General features: G+C 46.7%; 1 protein-coding gene across 1 annotated transcript; it reads left to right on the top strand.

The window, feature by feature from the left end:
* The first annotated feature begins 13,770 nt into the window (after positions 1-13,770).
* On the top strand, positions 13,771-15,170 carry LOC104014849 (olfactory receptor 51G2). The gene has a single exon (XM_009467528.2). The coding sequence runs from the start codon at positions 13,771-13,773 to the stop codon at positions 14,743-14,745; it is 975 nt and encodes a 324-aa protein (XP_009465803.2). The 3' UTR covers positions 14,746-15,170.
* Positions 15,171-18,420: the final 3,250 nt, after the last annotated feature.

Raw genomic sequence — 18,420 nt, forward strand, 5'->3', positions numbered from 1 at the left:
CGATCCCTTTCTCTTATCTGCATTTGCTCAGCCCTGTACCTACATACTTACCTACATACGTACCTACATTTGCTGTCACAAAAATCCCTTTTGCCAGCAAACAGTGTAAGTTGTCAACTTCTACTTCACACCAGCACCCTCACAGCCTGGTAAGTACAGTAGCTCTGATGATGCTACACAGGGATGTGGAAATAAATGATATCCAGACACTGCCTCACTTGCTTCTTATTCTGCTCAACATTTGTGCTTTGCACCAGTCTCATATTTTAGTTGGGTGTGCAACTTTCCTACTGAAATAGCTAAACATGCACAGCCCTTACAACAGATTCAGCTGGTTTTGTACTAACAGATTTCAGAGGGGTTTTCTTCCAAGAAAGGGAGAAGGCTCTCTGCAGCAGCACAGCTTTCTTACTGATAAAACCTCATCTGCTCTGCAAGACATATAAACCGGGCCCTAACTGTGATGTTAAAGGAGTCTATAGACAAGTTCTGAAACTGGGTCAGATCTGGGATACTCCGCTGCATACCACTGAGATATTTGGGGGATTTTTCTTTTTACTATTTTTAGTAGCAACGATCCAATTCCATTGCTTATGCGTCGTGGGATTTCACCATTATGAGGTCCTCTTAAGTTCCGGGGAACTTTGTAACAAATCAACATAAATGGGGCGATTCTGAGAAGGGTTACATGTTCATTGGGAAAGTTTGTTTTATCTTTTGAATTGGACATGAACTAATGTTCTGACCTAGTTTAAGACCACAGAATTCTCTGTTTATGCCTGCATATCCATATCTTTGCACATCGCCGGACAGAGCAGCTTTTAGCTCCATGTAAGCAAATTTCATACATGAATCTCAACCTTGAGAATGAAGTAGATCATGGTTGAGGCCAAAATGAACTGGATGTTTTAAGTACACAAACTGGGACACCATAAAAGGGCACATGGCTTTTCAAAGTGCTGAGGAATAACTAAAAAAATGGAGCTTCTGAGTTCCCCTAGATTCAGCTCTGCATTCTGTGTCCCAAACTTGGGACTACATGTGGGCCCGGGGTGCAAGCTCCCATGACAGTCAGAGGTGGTGAGTCAATGCAGTCCATGGAGCACCTCTCTAAGGTGAGCTGAGATGCTCTGCAGGTTCAAACAAGGAAACTTCAAACTAAATCCCACCCCCGAAACCACACCCTGGCTAACGAACCCTTCATCTTAAATTTCACCTGGTAGGTGTGACCCATTGGAGGTGTTTATAGCTCTGTAGGTCATGCATGAATAAACCTTCAGCTTTTGACCCACAAGTGTCCTTCAAGAAGCTCAGGTTTGTCAGTCAGGTGGTGGGCTATGCTGGGTGGCTTTAGGATTTACAGAATAATCCTAGTCTCCAGCTGCGGGAGAAATCAGGCATTGCACAGGATGGCTCCCCCATGTCCTCCTCCTCCTCCTCTTGGCACCTTGGTTAAACGCAGTGAGTCTTGTGGCTCTTGGCCCTACCATTGTGTTGCTTCTTGCAGAGAGGGGGAGTTTATCCAGCCTCATTTAGAAACCCATGAACCCTCTTCAGTGTGAGGGATGGACCAGATGACCTGTTCAAGTCCCTTTTGACCAAATTGTGTATGATTTCTAGGATTAGCACAGAACAGACAGCATAAAACTGTAGCATCATGGCTCTGATGGTCCTTAGGGCACTTGGTTAGGTATACATCTCTGCTTCTGTTGCAGGGTACTGCATTACTGACTCTGGGCTACGGCATCCAGAAACTATTGCCCAGCAACAAGCAGCATCTTTAATCATCAGACATCCATCTGGATGGGCGCCAGTGACATTTCTGTCCAGCCTCTGTGCTCTAATCTCCTTAGTCTTGCTAGAAACTCCACATCCTCTGTATTGCAAAGGTGAAGAGAAGCTTCCATGCACCCAGATATATTTTGCATTTTGTGCAAGTCCTCACAGATCCAGTCCTACCTTTTCTGATACTGCCAGCTATGCCGAACCTGATTTGGTCTAATTCCAAAGAAATTGCCCACTGCACTCCCCACATCTTCTTCCTCAATGAGGCTAGGTTGGCTGTGTGTCCCTATTGCAGTGCTCTTCAGTGAATTAATCAGACTAATGACCTTGGAGAAATACCTCATTCCTCCTAACCTTTTTAATGGAGAAAGTGGGAGCAGTGACTTTATCCAGAGATACCTGCATGGTCCTCTCAGGCTCTGACTTTGTTAAATACTCTTTTAAAAACCTGAGGGCAGTGAAGATGGCCTCTCTAGGCATAATGGCCAACAACCTGCCGGACCTGAGTACAGTACCCTGTGGCTGGCCCTACAGTCCTTGTGGTGTCTCATGCTCTGGCCCCTGTGGTGATGCTGGACATCCCAGGACAAGCGTCCCAGAGCACCTCTGCCATCAGTCTCCCCTGATTCCCCCCTTCCTCTTCTCCTGCAGGGACTCGTGCTTGTGCACAGGCAGGGGAAACGCACCCGTGTGCCCAGGGCTGCCAACAGGAACACCAGGCAGCTCTGCAGATCTGTAAACCAGTCTGTCCAAAGAACCGTTGGTTTCAAAATTGCTTCTCAAAGAAACTGGAAGATTTATGAACGCAAATTCTAATGGAAATTTTCCCTGCAATCCTTCGGATTACATCTCTGCTTACACTGGTATCTGTCCTTTGGCTGGTATTTTCTGTTGGCTCTGCTTCCATCCCATCTCTTTGAGAAACCATTTGAGACATACAACCAGCCTGTGAAACAAACAAAAAATTGTATATGCATGAGGTTCTGACTTCGCTCAACGTCGGAGTTACTCATATGTCCATTATCAAATCCCCTTGATTCTGCCCCGGTCCCTTTTGAAAGCAGAGTCATCTGATAACATTTTCTGAATTGCCAGATTGAATTTCGACCGGTTTGATGATGTCACAGTGATTTATTTTGAAGAAATCATTGCAGATTAACAACGTAACGTTGTTACTGTCTCTCCTCACAGCTCTGCTCTCATTTCCTCGCTGCTGTTACTGAGATGCCCGTTGCAATATCTTCTTAAAATCATGATGTAAATCTGACACCGGCTCTGCTTTTTGAGAGGTGGTGTTAACCCATCTCACCAGGCACAGACACCAAGAGGCAGTGAGAAAGGCTGGAGGTGGGTGGTTGTGATTATTTAGCTTCTGTACATGTATATTTTAGCAGGGACGACATCGCGGTGCAGCCCAGAGCTCTGGTCTGTAACACACAAACTTATAGCAGACTGGTAAAGGTGAATGGACACGTTTGGATTTATCAGAATGAAACGATTTCAATGAACAGAATACAAAATATGTTGATGAGATCAAAACCCAAGGTCTTTTCAACCTTTTCAAAATGACATTCTGGAATTGGTCTCTAAATCTTGCAAGACGCGGTGAAGACAAATGTGAAATTCCTGCTGCACGCATGCACTGTGATCCAGCCACCTTGATCCAGACAGGGCTAGGCAACCTGGAAACCCTTTGGATTAATTAATTGGCATCATTCTTCTTTTTCCTTCTAAGAAGGAAACGCTCCTGCAGAGCAGACCATGGCTGTCCCTGCCCCCAGCAAGCACCTGGATCCATTTGACCCTGTTTTAGGCACTTGGGGATCCACCCAAAAGTGAAGTGTGCTTTCCACACAGACTTTTTTATTGTTGTTTTTGGCAAAACAGTGTTCTCTTTACAGCTAATGCCGTGCCCTCTCCTTCTGCTGGCCATTCCTGGCAGAGCTGTTCTGCGGATGGCGAGCAGAGGAGGTGGAAACCACACTTGCAAGGAAGTCCCTAAGGAACGATGCTTGTTCAACAGCCATGGCGTGCACCGCTGGGTTTGGGGGACAGGCACTGCTCTCACTGAGATCACACACCAGCAGCGAGTTTCACAGCTTTGCCTCGACATTCCTTCCCCATCAGAGTAAATTTATTGCATCCTAGTTGTTATTTACAGCCTTCAGACAATGTTATCTTGCTGGTGGAGGTCTGGGACATGCTGCACATGATGCTGCTGTGAGTTTGTGTTTTAGCAAATTATATACAGGTCATGTTGACCTACGCTCACCTCTCAGTTGCCTCTGAATCACCTCTATCTACCAGCTTCACTTAACATGGGAAAATGAAATACAGGGCTTTGCAATGTTTGCAGATTTCTCTGGGATTGTTTGATTTTCCACCCCGCACACTAAAAGCAGAGAGTCTGCTGCCTTTGCGACAGGACTCCCTGTCCTTTCTGCATTTTCTGAATCCCCCCATTGTATTATTTACTTGATGTACCAAGTCGGGCATTAAATATGTCAATGTTTGCCCATACAAGAGCTCATTCACTTCTGCAGGATGGAGCGCTGGTGACCGAGGATCTCTTGTGTGTCACTCACGGCAGCACAGGAAATTGGCTGACACCACTTCACTTCACCCAGGGTTTTCATGATGATTTCAATTAAGGACACTATTTTTCTGCTGAAACAGAGCTGCAGTTGGACAGGCTTAAAAGTTCTTCGTACAAGTTTAACTGTTCTGCTACCTGCAGAAGACCACGCTGGAGTGGCATTGTCTGCCTCTATAATTTCTTCCAAGCTCTGTGTTGAGGTCACCCTGTTGTTCATAAGGTGGTGAAGTTAAAGTGGACCCGCTTTAGGATGGAAAATAGAGCTGGAGACTGTGGTGCTCTGGCAAAAGACTGATTTCTATTAGCAACCACTGAATGAGGGTTTTCACTTGAAAAAAATGTACGAGCAGCAAGGTGATGAACACTAAATACAGAAACGCAGCTGTACGACAGAACCTGGGAGAGTTTGGGAGGGTTTTACCCACAGCTACTGCATGGTGCTTTCCTGGCAGGGCACTCAGCACAGGACCAGAGCCAGCGAGGGTTTCTGCAGTTTTGGAAGTTGCCCAGAACCCCTGCACAGAACTACATGAATGGAGTCACATCTGGGCTTCACCACCTCTTGATCCTGCCTTTCACAGTTCAGACAACAAGAAGTCTTGCAGACAGCTTAGATGCCTCACACACGGAGTGCAGGGGACCCACTGTTGACACCAGGCACAGCAGCAAGAGCATGGGCAGAAGGGAGGGACCTTCTGTCCCCTTTCAAAGCTATTTAAACTTCCAAGGTTGAAGTGGTGACATTCACAGAGGTGTCTGCAGCAAACCCTATTCCAGGTCAGACCCTGATCCAGAGGACTCGTCTATCCTCCCCTCTTTGGTGCACAGGTACAGCTGCCCCTGACCTGAGTCCTGCCCCATGTAAGTCCCTCATGCACTTACTGCAACCCCAAACTGGAGCCTCCCTTCTCCATCCTTCCCCAGGACTTACAGATGTGTTTTAGTAGTGGAGCTGGTAGTGTTACATTAATGGTTGTACTCAATGACCTTAAGGGTCTTTTCCAACCTAAATGATTCTATGCTTCTATGACTTCCCACTGCAATCAAAGCCTGGCCACATGGCATGCTTCTCCAGCATCTACCCACACCTTTCAGGCCAGGACTGTAGTCCTAACCCCACCAGTTCCACCATCTTCAACCACAACCCTCAACACACACACACAGAGCAGAGACCAGCAATGACTGCTGCCTGCAAGGAGCTGCTGGATCTTAAGTGTCTAACCCATCACATCTCCCCTGGGTGCTCAGCTGGTGCTACAAGCTCATCCCTGGACCTCAGCAGGAGAGGGATTCCCCCTAAGGTTAAGGCCCAAGGGAGATCCCAAAGCAGGACAGCTGCCCAGCTCCAGGGTTACATGGTCCTTTGGGAAATCTGTCATTAGAGCAGCTGGTCCATGTCCAGGTCCTGCCGAGCTCTTTTCCTCAGTGCTATTTTTGAACCTCAGTAGACGGCTGACTTGGAAAAATGTTGCATCACTGTTGGTGACATCAGAGCTGCTGGTGCCAACGCAGTCAGCTGCTCCTTTGGTAGCAAGTGGGAAGGACAGCCTGCCAAGGAGAAGACATCCCTTCTGGGCTGCAGTCTTTCCTTCCAGGCAGCTGGGATATTTTTGTCCAGCTCAACACAGCCGCTGCAGCCAAAGAAAACTGCGTATGATCAAACAGCCTTTGCATTTCTGAAACTTTTTGAAGCAGAGAAGGTTGGGTGACATGCCTGCCTTCCTCCCCTGCCCTGGATCTGCAAAGTCTGGAGCAATCCTGAGGGACACTGTTGGGCTGGTGGGAGGTGAAGCCTCCACAACAGCAGCCTTTGAGTCTCACCTTTCAGTTCAGACCTGTGCGTGGACACACAGACGGTGAAACCCCTCACTAGGAGAAAAGAAGGAAGCCAGAATTGGTGCCAATGTGGTGATTTCAGACACCAATGGTGCTCCTGTTGGATCTTCCTAAACACTTTCCTATTCTTTATTTGCATTTCTCCAATGAGCATTACCTTACTAAATGTTGTGATCGTGCTCGTGTTGAACAGGGACTTGTAAAGGCTTTTACGTGGGAGGACCAAGCCCCCCCACCTTTCCCTTCCCTTCTCGCCATCCCTTCTCACACTCCTATCAGCACTCACACACTGAACTCTAACCTGTACAGTAAATATGTTTAGGACTGGCTTAGGCTCAAATTATAAACATTTCTAGCAAATAGAGTGACGTGTGTCAAGTGGTGGCTGTGTTGCCCCTTAGCTGTGGTTCTGGGAAAGCAGTTTTTTGAAGATGGGAAAATAGATGAACAGATCTTCACACCCCTCCCTTTATGCACGCAATACCTATGCTTCTGGGAAAAGGGATTAAGCAGAAAACCAGCAAGAACAACTTGGTGGGAGCACAGTGTGGGAACACCACTGCAGGAAGCTGGGTGCATGTGGGTGAGACTTGAGACACAAATAGGAGGGAATCGCAAGATTTCAAGCGTATCGGGTACAAGATGGAATTATCTTACACTATACAATAGGTACGGGGGTGATTCAAGCAAGGTCAGTGTTGGGCATTGTATTGTGGCTGCTGGAAGCCTGGGCCCTTTTTCTCATTCAGCCATGGGTCTGCTGGATAACCCTGAGCAGACATTTTCATCTCCAAGCCATTCCCTTGTCCCAGCAGACCACATGCAACACCTCTCTCTGTGCCATGCATACAACCAGGCTGCTTGGCACGCTGGTCTTGAGAGGACCCTCAAGCACAACATCCATGCTAGAAATCGGTAATCGTTTCAGCACATGCAAGATAGGTAATGAGGGGAAATTTTCTCTCTGGCAGTTCCTATGGGTGATGCTGTGGTTTGCAAACCAGATCATTGCTTCCAGCTGACACAGGTTTGCTCAACACAATTTGTCTGCAGCCTCTCAGTGCAGGAGGCTGAATGAAACTGAAATGAAACGCTGGAAACTGCCCGATATGTAGAGTAAAATGGTGGCAGAGAGTCCCAAGGGAAAGAAACTAAATGTGCCAGGGTGCGTGGAAGACGAGTGTGTGCGTGCAGCTGGTCTGAGTAGGCAGGGAAAGAGATACTGTGTCATTTCCACAGATGGATGAGTCCAAAAAGACTCAAGGTTATACCTTTTCTGGAGAGCTGTGGAAAACCAGGTCTGGAAGGGGCCTGGAGAGGGTATCTCACCCGTGCCTTGGCCCTGAGACAGGATCAGCTCAGATGAAACGGTTACTGAGAGACATTCAGGAAAACCATCTGTGGCGGCAACTCCATGACCATGCCAGCCTGCTCCCCTGCTTTGCTGTCCACCCCTTGCCTAACCTCAGGTTTCCTTCCTGCCAGTTCGGCCCAGGACACTTTGTCTTAGCCCCACAGTCTGGTTATTCCCATCTCTGCAGCATCTCTGCTTTGCTGCCGGACACTTTCCTCTCCCTGATGCCTCCAAGGTCATCTCCTGCTTTTGCTCTGCATCGTGGCATCTCACCGCTCTTAGCCCATCACACCGCGCGTGAGTTTTACACTCATCACAGCCAACTGTGAGGCAGCTTTCACTTTCCAACATAAAGATGTTGTTCTCTGGCTAAAGCTTGTTTGCTCTGAAGACCAGAGGAGCTGTTCTACTAGATCAAACTAAAGATCCCTCTATCCTGCCATCCTGCCTTGAAGAGTGGCTATTAATGGCCATTTAGGAAGGTAATTTACAGTTTATCCTTCCCTTGGCACATGTCCCAACATCAGCAATCAATTTAGAGGCTTTCTGAACAGGAGGCAGCTCCTCAGCCATCATGTTTAATAGAAATCAATGAATCTCTCACCTATGGATTTGTCTAATGCTCTTTTGAACTTATATATACTTTGGGCTCCCACAACACCCAGCGGTGATGAGTCTCATCATTTCATTATAAGCTCTTAAAAAAAGTACTTTTTTTTGTTTTACATCTTCCGCCTGATATTTTCAGGACGTGTTCTCATATTGTGAGAAAAGATGAATAACGATTCCACATGTATCCTCTCCTCCCCATTCATTGTCTTATGGACCCTTCCTTTTCTGATCATCTCCACTTCTACAGGAGCTTCCCTGAAGTGGTCAGGCTGTTGGACTAGATGATCATTGTAGGTCCCTTCCAACTGAATTGTCTTCTTTTCTTTTCTTTTCTTTTCTTTTCTTTTCTTTTCTTTTCTTTTCTTTTCTTTTCTTTTCTTTTCTTTTCTTTTCTTTTCTTTTCTTTTCTTTTCTTTTCTTTTCTTTTCTTTTCTTTTCTTTTCTTTTCTTTTCTTTTCTTTTCTTTTCTTTTCTTTTCTTTTCTTTTCTTTTCTTTTCTTTTCTTTTTCTTCTCTTCTCTTCTCTTGTCTTCTCTTCTCTTCTCTTCTCTTCTCTTCTCTTCCCTTTTCTTCTCTTCCCTTTTCTTCCCTTTTCTTCTCTTTTCTTCTCTTTTCTTCTGTTCCAGACCTCTGAGCATGCTAGCTCCCGGACATTTGCTAGCTTGAATAGTTTTTCTTCCTCTGTTTTTTTAACATCTGCAACATCTAGAGATAATAAACCTCTGCCAGGACCATTCGGATGAGTGTCACGAAGGGTCAGTGTATTCAGCCATAAGCCTGGCTGTGGGGTTTAGCAACCAGGTAGGAGCAGGCAGCTGTCTTACTTAAAAGTAATGCTTGTAAATTAATTGTTCTTTGACACCAGGGCCGCCTAGCACCAGGCAGTCCAGGATCATGCCAACAAACCCTTTAGCCTCTAAAATGAGGCAGCAACATCATGCAGACTCCTGACCCCCTGCCTGGGAGTTGCTGAAGTGCCGACTGGCTCAGGTCAGCAGCATGCCGGGGACCGTGATAGCAATTTACTGGTGTCCATCAGGGGCAGTCCCCCAGCACGGTCTGGTTTACGACTACAGAAGTCTCTCTTAGGTCCAGTGGCTGTATTTGCTATAGACACCTCATACGAGAACGGGCAAACCCATTAGCTCTCCTGTGTCTTGGCTTGGCAGCCACAGAAATAGGGGTTAATCACAATTTCCACCTCACAGCTGAGATGGCAAAGATAAACTTATTACCATGAGACATCTAGATACAACAGACTTCTGGGCCATCTGAGAAGATATCCGCTAATGTGTCTGTGTTTGGCTTTGTAATATTTAGTTTGTTTTTATTGTACAATATATTATGATTTTAATTAAACATTTTGTGTATCACTGGTCACAGGGGGATAGCTGGAACTTCACCTCTGTTATGCCCTTGGTGAGATGCTACAAGCACTCTTCTTGCAAAATTTATTATTATTTGCATTACAGATCCATTCTCACAATAAAAATTATGTGTATTGCCAGCATGCTGCAGCATTGCCAGCCATAAATCACAGAGAGTTATAAACATGTCACCTAATCAACTATCAGGAGAAAATCATGCCTGCTGGGAGAGCATCATAAATGGAAAAGATCATTTACTTCACACACTATTTTCACTGGTATGCCTCACGCTGTTTACGCATGAGGAGCTTGGGATCTGCGCGGCTCCCGGTTGATTGGACGGGGTCGGTCCTCGGGGCGCGTTATAAGCACTGCCCTCCTGACGCTGGGACGCGGATGCGGGTTCTTCCTCTGCATCGCAAGGGGGTTGTGCTGCCTGCACAGGTCGTAAAGGCCCCGGGCCCCAGCTGCCGCGCTTGGTAAGTACCCTGGGCAGTTAGGGGACGCTCCATCATCGCACTCTTCTTTTACTAGTGCGGTTGCTGTGGTTTATGGGGCTGGACACCAACACGGGTGGGGAGCTGCATCTCCGAAGTGTTGCTCGGGAGGTCTGCACCACTCCATGGGACCCGCTGGGTGGGATGTGCTGGAGGAAGCGGGTGGCTTTAATTTCAGGCAGTGCTGGCACCGCGCTACTGCCGGGGAATATCTAGCCATCGCGGTGCCGCTTGCCGTTGTGCTGTGGGCTTTGTGCAAGAGTCAGCCTGCTCTTCCAGCTCCTGGAGGCCTGGCTCAGCTGATGGGAATGGCACATTCCTGTCCTTGCCTGTAAAGTCAACAGAAATTCAGCTCTGTGGGTGCGGCGTCCCCAGAGTCCCTTTGCTAAACCTCCTCCCCGCACTGAGCGGCTGAGCCCTCGCTTGGATGCTTGAATTGGCAGCGATGCAGTTGTGAAAATAGCAAAGTCTCGTCTTGGGAACAAAGTGGCTCTTTTGGTCTCATCCTTCCCCAGCCCCAGCTCCCAAGCCCCTGCTCTTGCCTACGCTGAGAAGAACTCTTAAAGCACCAGTACTTTGCTTAAGTACTAAGTCAGAGACAGCCGAGAAATCAGGAGGTGGCTTTTGAAGTCTGGAGAAGGAGGGACGACACCTTGTCCTCCATGAGGCATCTGCATTCACCCCTTCCCCCAGGCAGTCTGGAGCAGCTCCTGGGGAGCAGAAACGCCTTGGGTGCTGAGCAGGTGGAGAGTTTTCTCTCTGTGGTAGGATGCCTTTCTAGGCCAGCAGCAAACACTGCCTAGGTGCTGCCATTAATCTTTAAATTTATAGCCTCCGCTAACTGGAGGTTTGTTTCCTTGTCAGTGCTTGGCTGCAGCGTGAAAGGTATATTTGCTTTCCCATGATAGTCAGCTGGGAGGTGTAACATATATATGTATGTGTGCTATATGTTGTGTATACACATATAAATGTACATAAACATAAATAAACATGCATGCTTGTTTATATATTTTATATATGATATGTATCTGATATATTTTTATACATATATATGTATTATTTATAGGCACATATATATATACACACCAAAAAAAAAAAAACATGGGGGGGAAAAAACTGCTTGGAGTGGGATCCATATCAGTAACGCATAGGAGAACATAACAAACGAGAGCAGCTCAGGGAGGAGCAGAGCTAGTAAAGCCCATTTCTAAATAACTTCGTATAACGTGGTAGGAGCTGCCGGTGTCTAACAAACTCAGATTCGCATGAAGGTTTTCTTGTAGTAGGAGTATCCCTTACAGACCCCAGTGAGTTCTCACCAGTCCTTTCTTTCCCACTGTGCTCTAACAGTCTCTCTTCTTTATCCACCTCCATATTCCTGGAAACCTCTTGAATCTCAATATCTTTGAGAACTCTGGATATCTGTCAGATGCTGCTGTAAAATAGACAGTTAGACAAACAGGCATGCACACACACTTTTTTTTTTAGTTTTTTTAACCCAGCCTCCAGAAGAGACTGAATTGCAGGAGTCTTCAGATGAATTCTCGCTGCTCAGATGCTGTTGGATTGGCAGAAAGGGACAGCTCTTACCTTTGGGGAGCCCCAAGCCGCCACTTAGGACCAGAGGTACCTCTGGACAGTTTCCTTTTGCCAGTGTCGACCACTGTCGATGCGTTAGGGAAGGCGCTGGCTGCCCCTCCACGCCTGTGCCGTCGCGCGCGCTGACGAGCCTCTCCTGAAGAAGGGCTGCGGCTTGTCCCTTCAGCAGCTGACATGGCAGGGCTCCCTGCTGGCCAGGCGATTCCTGATACTAACGTGTAGCTTTGCAATGAAGGTAAAGTGACCCTGCCTGGAAGACATGAAATGATTTTGGGTCTTCCCCAGTTCCCATCAGTTATGTGTTGCTTTTGCCCTGGAGCAGGGAGATGTTTATCCTTGCTAAGCTTTGGGATTTATTGCCACATTCGACTTTCAAGCAGGCTGAGAGTCTAATGGAGCAAAATCATATTAGGAACATAATAAATATGCCATGGAAGATATGTGTGTTTATTCAAAAATGAACTGCGTTATAGTAAACACTCTTGCTCATAATTCAGGCATTCTTTGACCCGCTTGTTTTGTATCCTGCAGAAGGTGCATTAAGACTGAAGCCACAAGTATTTCTTTTCCTTTAATTAGCTCGTTTTGCACATTCACTGCTTTCCCCCATCCACCCAGCCAGTCATTCTGTCACAGAAGACACAGAGAGGGCTCGGGCACCCCGTCAGCCTCTCCAGCATCTCTGCTAGGGTGCATTGGCACGTGCAGTGTAGGAACCTGGATTGTGCTGAGGTGCTGAATCCTCCAAGAGGACTGAAACCTATGGTAAGATCACAGGCTCATAGGTTCATTGGATAATTCAGGCTGGAGAGACTTCATAACATCTCTAGCCCAACATCCTGCTCAAAGCAGGGCCAGCTATAAGGTCAGACAAGACTGCTCATAGCTTTATCCAGCTGGGTCTTGAAAACTTTTAAGGATGGAGATGCACAGCCTCTCTGGGCAACCTGCTCTGATGCTTGATGGTCCTCATGGGGAAACATTTCTCATTATATCCAGTCTAAATCTCCCTTGTTTCAACTTATACCTGTTGTCTCTCCTCCTCCCGCCATGCACTGCTGTGAAGAGCCTGGCTCGGCCTTCTTGACAGCCTCCCTGTAGGCAGGGGAAGGCTGCTGTTGGGTCCCTGCAAAGCCTTCTCTTCTCCAGGCTGAACAAACCTCTTTCCTTAGTCTCTTATCCCAGGACATTTCTCCAACTCCCATCCATCTTAGTGGCTTTCTGCTGAACTCACTAGAGTAGACATCTGCTAGATTTCTGTAAAGACCTCACTCACCTCATACTCTTGATGCCTGTGTAAAAACCCCACGATTTCCCCTGTGCCCTCCCCTCCTATTCAGACCCAGAGACTTTCCGTGGATGCTTCCACAGTGCTTCTGACCCTGCAACTTCTTGTGCTTTGGCTTGCACTTGCCTGTTATTAATAAAAGTCATGGGCACCATGCAAGTGGGGTTTTGCTCATTTATTTCCATTCACTTGATAGTAAGGTAGATTGTGAAATGAGCAACAACTTGGATGTGAGAGCCGCTGAAAATCCACTTTACCCCGGTGGCCATCTTCTGAGCTGGGAGCAGTAGCGTCTAAGTGCCTGATTCTCTGTTATATTTTGCATTTCTTTCCAATGATGTTGATTTCGTAACTAAGAAGTCAGAGTTAAACTTTCACCATTTTCATGTCCTTTGATCTCCAGCTAACATCAAAAAGAAGGCAGCTGCTTAGCAGCTTAGTCTTGGCTGGGATGACTGTAGAAAAAGCATTTGCTTACTCAATAGAGCATCTCAACCTGTGGAATTTGAGGACAACTGTAAAAGAGTAGCACTTACCAGGAATGTTTTCACCTTCATTTTAAGAAAAAATGTTTTTCTTTTTTTTGTTTTTAAGAAAAAATGTCCATCCTTTTCCTTCATTTTATAGTTTAATTGATAAACAAGAGTGTAGTCATATGTGACATTATGGTAATTATAACAGTGTCCTAAACTGCATGGGGGCATCTGCATAGGTTGGTGGGGAGGTGGAGGGATGTGGTGATTGTCATTACCCACTTCTATATTCAGTAGAGAGTCCAACTACGTGGAGTTTCTGTTGATTTGTTTTAGGTATAGGTCATGTGAGAGGTGAACTGGGATGGAGCATGACTCACACACCACGTGGGAATTCAATGGCTCTTTCTATCAGCCTTCAGCTTTCCTCATGATGGGCATCCCAGGCCTGGAAGCCCTTCACCACTGGATCTCCATCCCTTTCTGTGCACTGTACCTTATTGCTCTCTTGGGAAACTGCATGATCCTATTCATCATAAAGAAGACCCCAAGTCTTCACGAACCAATGTACTACTTTCTCTCCATGCTGGCAGTCACTGACCTGGGCTTGGTTCTGTGTACGCTGCCTACTACTCTGGGCATTTTTTGGTTTAATATGCGAAGGATTGGGTTTGATGCTTGCCTCACTCAGATGTATATCATCCACCTACTGTCCTTCATTGAATCCTCTGTGCTCCTGGCAATGGCATTTGACCGCTTCATTGCCATCTCCCATCCACTGAGACACTCATCTATACTGACCAAGACGACTGTCATAAAAATAGGTCTGGCAATTATATTGAGAGGTATGGTCTCCCTCCTTCCCATACCCTTCTTGCTCAAGAGACTAACCTATTGCGGGAAGACTGAGCTTTCTCATTCTTTTTGCTTCCATCCTGATATCATGAACCTAGCATGTGCAGATATAAAAGTCAATGTCTTCTATGGTATGATTATTCTCTTATCAACGGTGGGGATGGACTTCATCTTCATTGTGCTGTCCTACATCCTGATCATTAAAACTGTTATCAGCCTTGCAACCAAGGAGGAATGTCTCAAGGCTTTGAATACGTGTGTCTCCCATATCTGTGCTGTTCTGGTGTTCTTCATCCCAATGATTGGACTGTCCATGATCCATCGCTTTGGAAAGAACGTTCCTCCTCTGGTTAACACTTTGGTGGCCTACACTTACCTTATAATTCCCCCTGCTCTCAACCCCATTATCTACAGCATAAAATCCAGCCATATCCGTGAGGCTTTGCTCAGGGCACTGAGGAGGAAGAGTGAATCTGACTGGTAGCTTCCTCCACCAGTTCTGCCAGAAAGTGCTAATGGACTGGTTCCTTGGTGCTCCATCCACGTGGGTCACTGCCAGATGAAAGAACTGCAGATCCACTCGGATGCTGTCCCTCAACCTAGAGCTGTGATCTTCCATGTTTTGTCCTAGCACGATGCTTTCATCCCGTCCAGCAGCCTGTGAACACCCCAAGCATTAATGCCAGTGATATATACAGATGGAAGCCCCAATTTGAGAGAGACAATTAAAGAAAAATGGGCTGCATGACTTTCTCTTTTCAAGGCATGCAATGGGATGGATCAAGAAACATCTGCAACGCATGTTATGCAAACTTTAGTAGCCAGATAATAGTGTGTAAGCTTCACTCAGACTCCCTTGCATGGGGTCATCATTCCCTCACTGAATGTTACAGCATAGCTAACCCAGGCAGCAAGATCAACAGGACAGGGCTTGGGCCAAGAGTTTGGAGCCACTCTGAATATCCCAGTCATTAGCTGTTCAACTGGAAACATCCCACAAGATGGAGCTAAGCTCCAGAGGCTGAGCACAGAGTATTTTCTGAAGATTAGGTCGAGTTAAGTGGGCCTGCAGCATGCCCAGTACTTCTAAAAAAAAGGCTCAGCCTTCATCTTCATCTGTGTTTCTAAAGTGCCATACACATCTACTGCGGTGGAAACAGTGCTGCTTTTGCATCTCTTTTTGACATCATTGAGTCTTACCATCTTGCCAAGTCTAATGTTCCAGCCACTGTTTTGCATTGGGTGTTATGTATGTGTGCAATACCTTCAATAAAAGACATCTATTCGATGTAAAAGGTCAAAAGACTTGATGAAGCCATTGTTTTCTGTTTATATGATGCAGAGTTATTAGGTTGGTGTTGCTTAAAATCTTCAGGATTTGCTGTAGATGAGCACAGGATTGTATGAATTAGATATGCATCAGGATGGTGCTTGGGGGTCTGGTGTGGCTAGCTCTCTTGCTGAAAAAAAGGGGGTTTCAAAAATAAAATAGAAATGGCTAAACTTCCTGACACTAAGGACCACATACTACAGTCTTCCAGCTGAGATCTTCCAGGTACTGACTGTACCCCTCAGAGGGATGGGAGGAGGAGATCTCCAGGGACAGTCCACAGATGGGAGGTGACAGTGTCTCCCAGCACCTTATTGCTCTGCTGCAGGATGGGTCTCAGCCAGGCATGCAGAACTGTTTTATGATCCTTCTGGCTTGCATCCTCCCACAGACAATAAAATGGCCCAAAATCTTTCATGCATCCAAATTATGGAGCTGTATTTTTGTTGATCTTAAGCCATGTTTTGGCCAGTCTTGACCATGGTGGAGAATAAGAAGAAACGGCCATTGTTCACCTTGGAAGGGTGAAGCAGCAGAAGGTATCGCGACAGGATTACACACCAGAACTGGCCTGTTTCTGCCTGCTGCTAAGTGCTTCACACTTCAGACTAACCCAGGATTAGTGCCTTTTTCTAACTACACATAACCACCATACCTGGAATAGAGAAAAAAGAATAATGAGGGAACATGTCCATAAAAAAAAATGGAAAGGGAGAAGGGAAGATTCCTGAGGGGAGGATTCCCAGGCCACTGTTTGCTTTGTGTTGTGCTAGTTATTTTGCTGAGGATCCCAGTGGGCCCTTGCACAGGGTGAAATACTGTTCAGCAGACCACCCCCAGAATCTCTGCCTGAGCGCTGGTGCAGCACGTCTTGGGGTGGAGGTCCTCTTTGCATTGAGATAGCATGCAATGGGAGCACTCTTTACTCAAAATATCTAAGGTTTAACCTGGTGCTTGTAGTCAGCTATTATCAGAGGAAAGATTAACATACAGGAACAAACACAACTTTCAGCAGAAAAGCCTAGAAAAGAGCTTTGCTGGAGAGATGCTTAGCTTGCAGGATCCTTGCACAGCACTGCTCTCATTCTGGAAACTTCCAGAGTTTCTCCCTGGATGTCCATGCTTCCTGGCTACAGCCGTTCTCCGAAACAGCAAAAGCCCAAGGAGCCTCTGCTGCAGCAAGCCAACGTTCGGGGGGGACAGCCAGGGAGGAAACGTGTGGGAGATGTATTAGCACATTTATTAGCACAGCTGGAGACCACGGTGTAGTGAGGCTTGCAGCGCATTTGGTGCATCTCCATCACCCAGTTCAGCAGAGCTTCATCTGCCGCCCCGTTTGCTTCCCAGCCTGTGTAGCTGGAGGGTAACCAAGCAGATGCTCAAGATTTGGGAACCTCTATATAAGGTATTGTCTTTTAGGAACATATGTTCAAAAACCTTTGTGGCTGCCTCTGGGAGTGGGAAACTTAATTGTGGTTTAACATCTGTGTGAGAGAAAAAAGAGATAGATGAACCCCTTAAAGCTGCTAATTCCTATTCTGTGATGCTCTGAGCTCTCCACTTTGTACCATGGGATCACTTACAGTAGTTGACAATGGATTTATTTCCTAGAAGGCACAGGAAGAGCAGTGTAAGACATATCAGAGGCATCTCTTGGAGACAAGAGGAGAGGAGAAGGATGGGAAGAGGAGAGAAAGGGGGGAACAGGACATGGAGAGACAGAGAGACAAAGAAAGGGAGAGAGGGAGAAAGGGAGAGAGGGGGAACAGGAAGGGCAAGGGAAAAGGGGAGAAGGAGAAGGAGAAGAAGGAGAAGGAGAAGAAGGAGAAGCAGAAGGAGAAGGAGAAGGAGAAGGAGAAAGAAGGAGAAAGAAGGAGAAAGAAGGAGAAAGAAGGAGAAGGAAGGCCATTCCTGCCACCTCCATTTGGTTCCCACTGCCAGCTCCTCCCATCCTGAGCCCTCTCTGAGCCCTGCACTGTGCATCTCCTCTGCCCTAGGAAACTCTCCCGTCACCCTCATTCATGCGGAGCCACACTGCAGTCCCTGCTGTGCTCTGTGGCTTTGCCCACACGCTAATTAAAAGAGGGATAAGGACAGTTTCTCTGTCCTGGAGACACCTGGTACTTCTCGGCTACATCCATGTCTATCCTCTCTTCCTTTCCTAACCAGGATGGCTTTACTCCGTAGCACATTACTCCCTGTCTGGTGCTACCCCCTCTTTCGTGCCTGGGCACTGCCTGGGGCAGGGCTAGCTGGCAGCCGCCAGGGATGTCCGTGGAGGCGAGGAACAGGATAACGGTGTGGGTGATGGTGGGATGAAGCTCCAGCCTCTGCACTTTAGTACAGGCATATCTTGTATGACTCCAAATACAGCAAGTGCCTGCCCAGAGTGACTGACTGAGCCAGGACCTGGGCATATTTATAAAATAGCAGCAGAGCTACAAGCAGGTACAGCTTTTCTGTTTACAAGTGATGATAAACAGATAGAAAAAAACCCAAAACCCCCCACATTTGATCAAACCATCAATTAAGATGAATTTTAATCTTGGTTCAAAAATGCTTTGATTTTGAGTGATGCCTTGTGGTTTTAATTTTTCTTTTCTCTTTTCCCTCTGAAGTAATATTTTGGCTTGATGTATACTTTTTTTCTGGTGAGATGATATGGGAAAATGGCTACTTATTCAAAGTGGCTCAGAGGGCTTTTGAGGGGGTATATATATTCCCCCCTCACTGCCGCATCGCAGGAGGGAGCAGTGGAGAGATGGATTCAGATGGTGAAGACTGTCCCATTGCCTGCTCCATCCTGGGAAGCTGGTCCCAGACCAATTT

This window comes from Nipponia nippon, unplaced genomic scaffold, assembly GCF_047370975.1.
Source record: "Nipponia nippon isolate SJK-2023a ecotype South Korea unplaced genomic scaffold, ASM4737097v1 scaffold_2, whole genome shotgun sequence".
NCBI classification, from domain to species: domain Eukaryota; kingdom Metazoa; phylum Chordata; class Aves; order Pelecaniformes; family Threskiornithidae; genus Nipponia; species Nipponia nippon.

Bases quoted from the DNA above. Each gene is read 5' to 3' on its own strand.
- LOC104014849 (XM_009467528.2), top strand. From the start codon at position 13,771: ATGGAGCATGACTCACACACCACGTGGGAATTCAATGGCTCTTTCTAT.